This window comes from Macaca fascicularis, chromosome 19 (assembly GCF_037993035.2).
Source record: "Macaca fascicularis isolate 582-1 chromosome 19, T2T-MFA8v1.1".
Lineage (NCBI taxonomy): Eukaryota > Metazoa > Chordata > Mammalia > Primates > Cercopithecidae > Macaca > Macaca fascicularis.
Genome location: NC_088393.1, coordinates 65,113,049 through 65,124,602, shown reverse-complemented (window position 1 = coordinate 65,124,602; position 11,554 = coordinate 65,113,049). Strand labels below are relative to the sequence as shown.

The 11,554-nt window shown below is 47.5% G+C and overlaps 1 protein-coding gene across 1 annotated transcript; it reads right to left on the bottom strand.

The window, feature by feature from the left end:
* Nucleotides 1-394: 394 nt before the first annotated feature.
* ZNF543 (zinc finger protein 543) lies at nt 395-11,095 on the bottom strand. Its single transcript, XM_005590507.5, has 4 exons — nt 10,716-11,095; nt 7,448-7,574; nt 4,550-4,645; nt 395-3,166 (listed from the first exon to the last, which is right to left on the bottom strand). The coding sequence occupies exons 1-4, from the start codon at nt 10,731-10,733 to the stop codon at nt 1,605-1,607; spliced, it is 1,803 nt and encodes a 600-aa protein (XP_005590564.2). The 5' UTR covers nt 10,734-11,095; the 3' UTR covers nt 395-1,604.
* Nucleotides 11,096-11,554: the final 459 nt, after the last annotated feature.

Below are 11,554 nucleotides of genomic sequence, written 5' to 3'. Positions count from 1 at the left end.
CTAGGACACCCCTCTCTCTCATAGCAGAGAGCTAGTCTCCTTTTTTTGAGATGGAGTCTCGCTTTGTCCCCTAGGCTGGAGTGAGTGGCACGATCTCGGCTCACTGCAAGCTCTGCCTCCCAGGTTCAAGCCGTTCTCCTGCCTCAGCCTCCCATGTAGCTGGCCCCACCACCGCGCCCGGCTAATTTTTTGTATTTTTAGTAGAGACGGGGTTTCACCGAGTTAGCCAGGATGATCTCGATCTCCTGACCTTGTGATCCGCCTGCCTCGGCCTCCCAAAGTGCTGGGATTACAGGCGTGAGCCACCACGCCCAGCCTCCTTTCTCTTTCTTTTGCCTATTAAACTTCTGCTCCTAAACCAAGTAAGTAAATAAATAAATAAGGCTTTGAGGAGTTCAAAGTGAATACATGATTTTTACTACTGTACAATATATATTTTTAATATGAGGTAATACTATCACATGTGGCTCAAAATCTAGTCTTAAAAATGTTATCAAAAAGGAATTCCAAAATGCTCTAAATGTGTATCATTTTAATCAAGCCTAAGTCCATGGTGACAACTGTGAAAGTCACACTTACCTACATATATGCATGCTGGCTTACGTGTTAAAATTCCAGTTAAAGAGAATTTTCACACACTGTTTAAAAAGATTAAAAATGACATTCCTTCTATGTGTTTGTTTTTCTGAGTTTATCACGATCTTTTAAATGAATTCAGCTACATACTGTATTTTTTGGGGGCCTTAATCTGACCTTTAGAAAAGTGAGGTGGATCTAACTCTCTCAAAGGAGAGGTAAAGAAGCTGAGAAACCACAATCATAGGGAAAAAACTAAGATGCCCGCCCAGGATTACTCTGTGCATGAACAATTACACTATCATCCCTATCCCAGGAAAACTAAAAAAAAAAAAAAAAAGTAAACCCACATCAAGAAAAAGTATGTGTATTGGGTAAAGACATCCAGTGAAAGTTTTTTTAAACAAGCATCTGAAGTGGACAATGTGTCCAAACATACATACATCCTTATCTCCTTATAAAAGTGTTTCATAACTCAAGCCTCCATATTTTTTATAAAGATGTATGCTCCTACACCTCAAGAGTGGAGAATGTTGCAGGACTAAGGAAGCTTTCACCAAATGTTTTCAAACCCTCATTCGTCTTAACTGTTCAGACACTGGGCAGCAGTGAATGTACAAAGAGGAAAAATAAAGGGGATGAGATTTTTTGTTTCTGAAACATTTCCCTCTCCCAAATAAAATAAAAAAGCGATGACAAATTGCCATAGGCTTGTAAGACAAGTCTAAAAGAAGCTGTGTTTTATTCCTCTTCCCTATATCTCCTTCTCCTTTGTTTAAATATCCCTGAGATAATATGTCACTGTAAACTAAGAAGAAAGATGTGGCTGAAGGTTTTCCTAAGTGCATAGTAACCACTGGGTCTCTCTCATGGGTGAATTCTCAGATGGAGAATAAGACTCCAGGCTGCTTCAATTTCTAACATGATTGTTCAGATGACAAATGATAATCTATGACAGGTTTTCTCAAAGACAGGATGCTTATGAAGTTTCTCTTCAGTATGAATGGCCAGATGGTAAGATGTTCCTTTCACCACAGATTTTCTTCAGTGGTGATATTCAAAAACTCTTTCCCTAATAAAAGTCTGTGGATGTTGACTGAAGTCTGTGCAGTCATAAAAGGTCTTCCCACATCTGTCACCATGGTAGGGTTTCTCCCAGTATGAATCCGCTGATGATGTGTGAGGGAGGAGCTGCGATTAAAAGCCTTTCCACACTCACGGCATTCATACGGCTTCTCTCCAGTGTGAATGATGGCGTGTCGAATAAGGTTTGCGCTCCGGCAAAAGGCCTTCCCACACTGGATGCATTCATAGGGTTTCTCTCCAGTGTGAATCTGTTGGTGCCTCGTAAGGTGTGAGCTGCGGTTGAAGGCTTTCCCACACTCCACGCACTCATAGGGTTTCTCTCCAGTGTGGATGCTGAAGTGTCGAATGAGGTCTGCCCTATCACTAAAAGCTTTTCCACATTCTTTGCATTCATAGGGTTTTTCTCCAGTGTGAGTCCTTTTATGCAAGACAAAAGTGGAGTAGTGGGTGAAGGCCTTTCCGCATTCACTGCATTCATAAGGCTTCTCCCCAGTGTGAATCCGCTGGTGCTGCTTGAGGTGTGACCTGCGGTTGAAGGCCTTCCCACACTCCATGCACTTATAGGGCTTCTCCCCGGTGTGGATGATGTGGTGCTGAATGAGGTCTGCACTCTCACAAAAGGCTTTTCCACACTCGTTGCATTCGAAGGGTTTCACTCCAGTGTGAATCTGCTGGTGCCACGTGAGGTATGACCGGCGGTTGAAGGCCTTCCCACACTCAATGCACTCATAGGGCTTCTCTCCCGTGTGGATGATGTAGTGTCGAATGAAACCTGGCCTATCTCGAAAGGCTTTGCCACACTCTTTGCACACAAAGGGTTTTTCTCCAGTGTGGCTCCTGTTATGCAAGACGAAAGTGGAGCGGTGGGTGAAGGCCTTTCCGCATTCACTGCACTTGTAAGGCTTCTCTCCGGTGTGAATCCGCTGGTGCCGTGTGAGGTGTGACCTGCGGTTAAAAGCCTTTCCACACTCCATGCACTTATAGGGCTTCTCCCCGGTGTGGATGATGTGGTGCTGAAGAAGATGAGTGCTCTTGCTAAAGGTTTTCCCACACTCTGTGCATTCATAGGGCTTCACTCGAGAGTGAATCCGTTCATGCTGAACAAGGAGGGAATTCTTTTTAAACACTTTCCCGCATTCCTCACATTTATAGGAATTTTTCTCTTCACGAATCAAGGAATCTGTAACTGGTCCATGTGAATCACATTCATAGAGATCATCTTCTGTTGAAACTTGTTTTTGTGTAATCCTTGTACATATACCATCATCTGACCCCAAACCATCACGTTCAGAACTCATTTTCTCCAGGAGCTTCTCCCCCTGGGAGTCTATCCCTACTTTCGAGTGGACTTCTTGCATTTCAGATGGCCCACCTTGATCCTTGGCTTGCCCTAACTGGGAGTCCTTTGAGACTCCCTGTGTCAGTCGTTCCCGGAGTAAGACTTCCTCAGGCAAGGCCAGGTGAAAAAAGCTAGGCTCTGTGGTCTTGGGTTTTGTGTTGTCACCTGGAAGGAATACAATACACAAAAAGGCTTATTAGAGATGGCATTATAGAAGAAACAAAGGCCAGGGACAGTGGCTCATGCCTGTAATCCCAGCACTTTGGGAGGCCAAGGCAGGCAGATCACCTGAGGTCAGGAGTTCGAGACCAGCCTGGCCAACATGGTGAAACCTGTCTGTACTAAAAATACAAAAATTAGCTGGGCGTGGTGGCGCACGCCTGTAATCCCAGCTACTCAGGAGGCTAAGGCAGGAGAATCACTTGAACCCAGAAGGCAGAGGTTGCAGTGAGCCGAGATTGTGCCACTACACTTCAACTTGGGCAACGGAGCAAGACTCCATCTCAAAAAAAAGAAGAAGAAGAAGAAACAAGATCAGCATTTCAGTGAGAACAAGAAGATGAAACAGTACCCTCAGCCTCCCAAAGTGCTGGGATTACAGGCATAAGTCGCCATGCCCAGCCTAGAGTAGATCTTGGATGAGAAAATAATGCTGGGCACGATGGCTCATGCCTGTAATCCCAGCACCTGGGGAGGCTGAGGCGGGTGGATCACCTAAGGTCAGGAGTTTGAGAACAGCCTGACCAAAATGGAGAAACCCCATCTCTACTGAAAATACAAAATTAGCCAGGTGTGGTGGCACATGCCTGTAATCCCAGCTACTCGGGAGGCTGAGGTAGGAGAATCACTTGAACTCGGGAGACAGAGGTTGTAGCGAGCCGAGATCGTGCCATCGTACTCCTGCCAGGGCAACAGTGAGAGACTCCGTCTCAGGGGAAAAAAAAAATTGGGCCAAAAATAGGGTCTGCCTTACAGGACTATAGTGAAGATGAAGTGAAACACTACATATACTACGTTCGGCAGAAAGCAAGGCACTGAGTAAAAAATAAATACATGTTAGCCATAATTTTTTATCATGGGTTAGTGAAGTATATACATCTGGGACCTAACTTGGAAGTACTTAAATTTAAGATGTAAGAGGCCAGGCTTGGTGGCTCAGCATTTTCGAAGGCTGAGGCAGAAGGAGAGCTTGAGCCCAGGTGTTTGAGACCCGCCTCAGCAACATAACAAGACCATCTCTATAAAAAATTTTAAAAACTCAGCCAGGCACGGTGCACATGCCTGTAGTCTCAGCTACCTGGGAGGCTGAGGTGGGAGAATCCCTTGAGCCCAGGAGGTTGAGGCTTCCGTGAGCTATGATCACACCACTGTACTCCAGCCTGAGTGAGAGAGTGAGACCCTGTCTGAGGAAAAAAAAAAAAAGAGGCTCCATGGATCCCAAGCACCCAGAGAGACCACAATAAGACTGCCCGCAAAATTCAGAGGCAGTGTTCACTTTTCCATGTGCAAGCTGCCATGATCCCCACCTTCCCAGCTGCTGGCTCCTACCTGGATAGGAGCTTTGGGAGAGGTCTTTCTTAACAATCCATAGCTCCTCTCTGCGATCCAACTGGTAGATCAGCTCTGGTTCGAACAAAGGACAGCCTGTGCATGGAGAACGAAAGAGGACACAGGGAGTTAGGTTAGAAGAAAGAAACCTCTCAATCTGTTCTGGGACTTCAGGATGGGGAAGACCATGGAATGAAACTATTCTCAGCTAAGCAAAGAAAATGTTAAACTGTGACCATAAAACAACTACAAAAACACCATCTGGCTGGGCACAGTGGGTCATGCCTGTAATCCCAGCACTTTGGGAGGCCAAGGCAGGTGGATCACCTGAGGTCAGGAGTTCAAGATCAGCCTGCCCAACATGGTGAAACCCCATCTCTACTAAAAATACAAAAAATTAGCCCCAGCTACTCGGGAGGCTGAACCAGGGAGGCGGAGGTTGCAGTGAGCTGAGATCACGCCACTGCACTCCAGCCTGGGGAACAAGAGCGAAACTGCGTCTCAAAAAAAAACAAAAACAAAAACAACAAAAAACCATCCTCATTGGCCCCAGAGACTGTAAGCAGTAGTGCTGGCTGTGTGACAGTATCAATTACTTTTAATCTCCATCCTACAAAAATCTCAACCCTGTTCAGACAAATTTTCTGAAGGGATTTTATAATTAGTCCCCATGGCAGGTAGAAAAGCCCTGGTCTCCATCATCTTGCAAATGGCAACCCTGATCATCTGTACTCTGAGGTAGGCAGGTGACCTATACCAGCCACTCCAAGGAGAGAGAAAGCCTTCATTCCAGGAAGGGCTAAATGAGGGAGGCTGCCACTCCTGCTCCCATGCAGCATCCCGGGAATTCTGTGAGGGAACCTGCCTAAAAACCTTACCAAGAGGAGAGAGCAAAGAGGCTGAGCACAGCGGCTCACGCTTGTAATCTCAACACTTTGGGAGTCTGAGACCAGCCTGGGCAACATGGTGAAACCCCATCTCTACTAAAAATGCAAAAATTAGCCACACCTGGTGTCATGCACCTGTGGTCCCAGCTACTTAGGAGACTGAGGTGGGAGGATCACTTGAGCCCAGAAGGCCGAGGTTACAATGAGCTGAGATCACATCACTGCACTCCAGCCTGGATTACAGAGTGAGACCCTGTCTCCAAAAAATAAAAAAGAAAGTGGGAGCAAAGAAAAACAACTGGCTTGACACCCACCAACCCAGGAGCCAGCCTTACCACTAAGCTTATTCGGTGAGATAATATATTTCCTTCAGGGTTAAGACTGTATGAGCTGATCTGCACATATAGCCCAAAACTTTTCAAAATATAAGGGGGTAAAATACATAAGTACTCTATAGAGAAGTTAATGGCAAGGCAGTAGGACCCACAAAAACACAAGGTGGGATTCATCAGTCATCTCTAAGCAAATGTTCACTCATTTTTGCTATGTGCCTGGCACTGGGTTCAATGACAGTGCAGTGGAAAAGGTGAATCAGACCTTCCTTCAGCTTTGTCAGGATCGTGCTCACCACCACCTCAGGGCCTTTGCACACGCCGGCCTGCCTACCTGGAATACTACTTGCTCCTCTCTCTTGTTCCTTCTAATTAACTCACTCTTTGGGTCTCAGCTCAAATGTCACTTCTTGGAGAGACTTTCCTGCTGTGGCTCTCGAATCCAAGTCCTTAATCAATATGCCACCCTGCCACAGAACTTTACTCCTAATAGTAAGTCAATAACTGATATACAATGTAACTATAACCTAGCGAATATGCCAAGCAATTTAAATGCATTGTATTTTATAAACACTGAATTAAATTTAGGCATTAGTTTAGAAAAGAAATAACATATTTGAGATAATGAATCTCCATTCAGGAGAAAGGTAAGTTTCTTCACTGATCTAAGGCTTTTTTTTACATTCTAGGCAAAGCACTACATTGCTACTCCTATGGGCCCGGCATGAAAAATTCAATTTTAGGATTTCTTCACAGGATGCACATTAAGAATGTACTGCAATCAGGACCACATTATACATGAAGAAATCGAGGCTCAGGCAGAGAAAGTGATTGCCAAAATCTGGGAAATGGCAAATGGCCAAGCTAAAATGGACACCTGAGTCGAGTCATCAAAAGCATCTGGCCAATTTAACCACAGAACTATACAAAGTTGTTCCAAAAAATGCTGAGTCCAAGTGTGATCCTGCTGATTATGAGGACAATGATTTAGAGAGCAGTAACAACAGTGACAGCAACAGGGGTCACAATTGCTAACCTGCACCCACCCACCTACCACAACACACTGTACTGAACCATTTGCCCTCACACTAGCCCTGTGAAATAAACACTATATTGCCCCCCCCCCTTTTTTTTTTTCAGATGGAGTCTCTCTCACACTGTCGCCCGGGCTAGAGTGCAGCGACGCACTTGGCTCACTGCAAGCTCCGCCTCCCGGGTTCAAGGTATTCTCCTGCCTCAGCCTCCCGAGTAGCTAGGATTACAGGCACCCGCCACCATACCCGGCTAATTTTTTGTATTTTTAGTAGAGATGGGGTTTCATCATGTTGCCCAGGCTTGTCTCAAACTCCTGACCTCCTGATTTGTCTGCCGTGGCCTCCCAAAGTGCTGGGATTACAGGAGTGAGTCACCGTGCCTGGCCTGGCCCTTTTTATTCATGAGAAAAATTGAGGCACAGAGATTCCTTAACTTGCCCAGGAATACAGGGATCATAAGCAGTGGAGATGGGAGTGGACTCCTGGACACCAGACCCTGGTCTCCCAAGTGCTACACTCAGAGCAAATGCTGAACACCCCTGTGTGGTGCCAGAAGCCTCAGAACAAGCAGGCTGTGGAGGAGAGAGGGGAACATGAGTAAGAGAACTCAATCCTAAGTGAGGACTGGACCAGAAGGGGCCTTACCCAGAGACACGAGAAGCCCATAGGTCTCCAGCATCACCTCCTGATACAAGGTTCTCTGGGCTGCATCCAACTGTCCCCACTCCTCCTGGGTGAATGTCACAGCCACATCCTCAAAGGTCACAGACACCTGGAAAATTAAACAGAGATAGTAGTGTTTCCCTTGGAACTGTGGAATACAATTAGAACTTGTCACTCCAGCACTGCAAAAGATGCACAGTGACACAAGAATCCAATCACCAAGCATCTCCAGAGGGCCATGATCTGTGCCAGGCATAAGGGGAATGTGGACACTGCCTTGGATAAATTACAGCAGTGTCGGCCAGGCGCAGTGGCTCACGCCTGTAATCCCAGCACTTTGGGAGGCTGAGACGGGCAGATCACGAGGTCAGGAGATCGAGATAATCCTGGCTAACATGGTGAAACCCCGTCTCTACTAAAAATACAAAAAAAATTAGCCAGGCGTAGTGGCGGGCACCTGTAGTCCCAGCTACTCAGGAGGCTGAGGCAGGAGAACGGCGTGAACCCGTAAGGCAGAGCTTGCAGTGAGCCAAGATTGTGCCACTGCACTCCAGCCTGGGTGACAGAGCGAGACTCCGTCTCAAAAAAAAAAAAAAAAAAAAAAAAAAAAAAAAAAAATTACAGCAGTGAAGAGAGAGAAGCTATGCAGGAAGACACTTGACACAGAAATAAGGTTGGGACAATCCTAAGTGGAGTGAGAGGCACAGACAGTCAGTGTGCTGGGATATCAGAGGAATGGGAAAGAATAATAACAAACAATAACACCAGTAGCAGTAACAACAACAGCACCTGAGTCTTACTGATCCTGCCTGTGAGCCTGCCTCACGCTAATGGCTTTACATGCCATGGTCAAGTGACTAAAAGTCCCCAGCTCAGGAGCCAGACTCCTGAGGTTTAAAACCAAATTCCTGAAATCAACACAAGCCTGCTAAGTGACCTTGGAAATCTCATTTCATTTATCTGAGCTTTGATGTCCAGGTCAATACAGCAGGGTTTTCCACTTCACCAAGAATAGTCAAAAGAGCTGAAGAAAAGTTGTAAAGGAAACATTGAGGCAAAGGGCCACAGCCCCTGAGTTCACCATCATCATCTCCACGTCACACTCAAGAGACTTGAGGTCCAGGACCTCTACTAGTCTACCCAAAGTCACATGTCTTATCAGAAGAGACAGAATTTGAACCCAGGGCCCTATGGTCTATATTCTCATCATGCAACCTGACATTCCTTCATTAGCAAAGTTAATGCACAGTTAATGAGGATGGGAAACACTGAAATACATCCATTTGAGCCACCCGGAAAATATTTTCAGGGTTTTTTTTTTTTTTTTTTTTTTTTTTTTGAGACAGGGTCTATTTTGCCCAGGCTGGGTTTGAACTCATGATCCTCCTGCCTTAGCCTCCCAAGCTGGAACTACAGACACATGCCACTGTGCTGGCGTTAGCCACTTGAAAATATTTTCATGGACATGGGCAGAGCAGCATAGTCATAATCACCTACCTCACAGAAGAGTCACCTGAGGTGGTGGCACCTGCCTCAAAGGTGGCAGGGCCTGGACCTGCATCTGCTTCCTTGGAGACTACTTCTGGGCCTCACAGATGCCCATTCTCATAGGAAGAATCCACAACAAGCTATCACTACCTTTTCCTGTTTGAGTCCTACCAGCAAGTATCCCTGAGGTCAGGTTACTTCAGGAGCAAGGAACAAGAGTCAGGTTGTAGCCATGAGAACATGGGCCCCTGACTGGCTATGATGTCTGTCCTGGCTAAGGAGGAAGGCACATCTAGCAAAAGACCACAAAATCTTGTGTCCCAAGAGTATAGGAGAAAACCACTCAGGAAACCACTGCGGAAGCCACACGGGTCCCCTGTGGACTCCTTAAACCACCAATATACCATTTTTTTTTCTTTTTTAGTCCACACAGTTCCACCAGTATGAAATGCCATGACTCCCATTACCCAAGACCACCTGCTAGAAGGAGGCCTGCTCACCTTGCAGAGTTTACTTTAGGTATCATCCCAGGCCTCCCTAACCATTGCGGGCAAAGAAGAGGGTAAAAACACAGGCTGTGACGGTAGACATACCAGTTGTTAGTTTCTGATACTTAAGAGCTACAGTGATGTAAGGCAGGTAATTGAACCTATGTGAGCCTCAAGCTGCTCTTGTGTGAAACAGTGATGACAAGAGAACCTAAATCTTTTTTTTTTTTTTTTTTTTTTTTTTTTGAGACGGAGTCTCGCTCTGCCGCCCAGGCTGGAGTGCAGTGGCCGGATCTCAGCTCACTGCAAGCTCCGTCTCCCGGGTTCACGCCATTCTCCTGCCTCAGCCTCCTGAGTAGCTGGGACTACAGGCGCCCGCCACCGCGCCCGGCTAGTTTTTTGTATTTTTTAGTAGAGACGGGGTTTCACCGTGTTAGCCAGGATGGTCTCGATCTCCTGACCTCGTGATCCGCCCGTCTCGGCCTCCCAAAGTGCTGGGATTACAGGCTTGAGCCACCGCGCCCGGCCAAGAGAACCTAATTCTAAGGAGTTCAGGATTAAATGAGCTGAGGGTTAAATAATGCCTGCCAATTAGCCTTGATGATTGGACTCTTGATGATCAGCTGTCACTTTTTGCAATTATTTCTTTTCTCTTTGTTCACATAATATCCTAGACAAACTCAAACAGCAAGCTTTTTAAATATCGTCAGATTCCCTATACAAAAATGCCAGACTCTGGGCAAGTGTGTAACGCGCCACTTCAACCGGAATTGCCAAAAAAGGCACCTCCAAATAGGTGACATTTGGACAGAGGCCAGAAGGATGTGAGAGGGAGGCCCTGCGAAGTTATAGGGGCAGTGTTCGAGGTAAAGGGAAGTGCAAAGAGAAAGGCTGGAAAATGGAAGACGACTGCACGGTCAGGTTGGTGACTCTGAACAGCAAAGGACCAGGGAAAAATGGAGAGACAAGGTCAGGGGTGGTTGGCCAGGTGGATGAGGTAGGGGCTGGCAGGCAGCAGAGGAGGCTGGATTTAGGGGAAGTGTGATTAGAGCCTTGGAAGGAAGCATCATTCATCCTTCTACCAAGGACTGAGCACCTGTCGGAGGCCAACACTGTTGCAGGACTGCGGATAAAAGAAGTGACAAGCTACGACCACTTCTCTTAAATAAACGACGGCGACAAAGAAAAATCCTGTGGCTGTCTTGGCTTCCGCCTGCCCAGGAGGCCTCCAGAAGGAGCAGAGCAGCAGCAAGGCCGAAACCTCGTCCACTCACCTGCGCCGAGGCTGCCATCCTGGGACCCTGCAGCCCTAGCGGGGCCCAGGAATGCCGCGGCTCAGTCGACCCCAGCCCTTCTCTGTCCTGGGTGGGGCGACCTCGGCTGACTTTCGCACTCAGAGCCTCAGTTTCCCCAGAGAAAAATGCGCACAAAGCGGGCGCAGCGTCGGGGCTGAGGAGACGGAGGGCGGCTGTGGAGGTCTAGGCCCCGGCGGGAGCCGGCGGAACACCCCGTTAGGGAACAAGTAGGGGGTCAGGCTCCCGCCAAGACGCGGAGAAGGGGCGTAACAGCCTCATTACCCTTCCCTGCTCAGGCCTCTGGACGCGCCCACCCAGCGGTCCAAGCCCCACACTGTTTCAGCGCCAACCCGGCTCACGGAGATGACGTCACGCCAAGAAGCGGAAGTCCCGCCTCCGCCGCCCAGGCCCGCAGAAAATGTCCCTGTCCTGGGCCCAGAGTCTGCGGCGGACGCAAGGGACGACGCCTTCTGAGTAAGGCAGTTTTTTCCTCACATCTACCGGGTGTGGGAACTCACCAAGCACAGCCGACTCCATGTAAGTGTGCACAAAGACCCCTGCGGCATCTTAGGGCCGCCGCTTTACTACGAACACAAGTCGGAGGGTCGAAAGGTCCTTTCTAGCTTAGGAAAATTGAGGTCAGGAGGCGGGGATATTCGCCCCGATTCAGATCGTGGGCTGGGCCCAGAACTTCTGGCTCACTTCCCCTCTTTTAGGGAGGTAGCTCATGTAATCTCAGTGCTTTGGGATGCCAACACAAAATAATTGCTTGACGTCAGGAGTTTGAGACCAGCCCGGGCAATATAGTAAGATCTTAC

What these genes read in the sequence shown, in the direction of transcription:
- ZNF543 (XM_005590507.5), bottom strand. An exon ending in TGGGCTTCTCGTGTCTCTGG is followed by an intron (nt 4,646 to 7,447) that starts GTAAGGCCCCTT and finishes CTCCATGCACAG; the next exon opens with GCTGTCCTTTGTTCGAACCA. An exon ending in CTCCCAAAGCTCCTATCCAG is followed by an intron (nt 3,167 to 4,549) that starts GTAGGAGCCAGC and finishes TATTCCTTCCAG; the next exon opens with GTGACAACACAAAACCCAAG.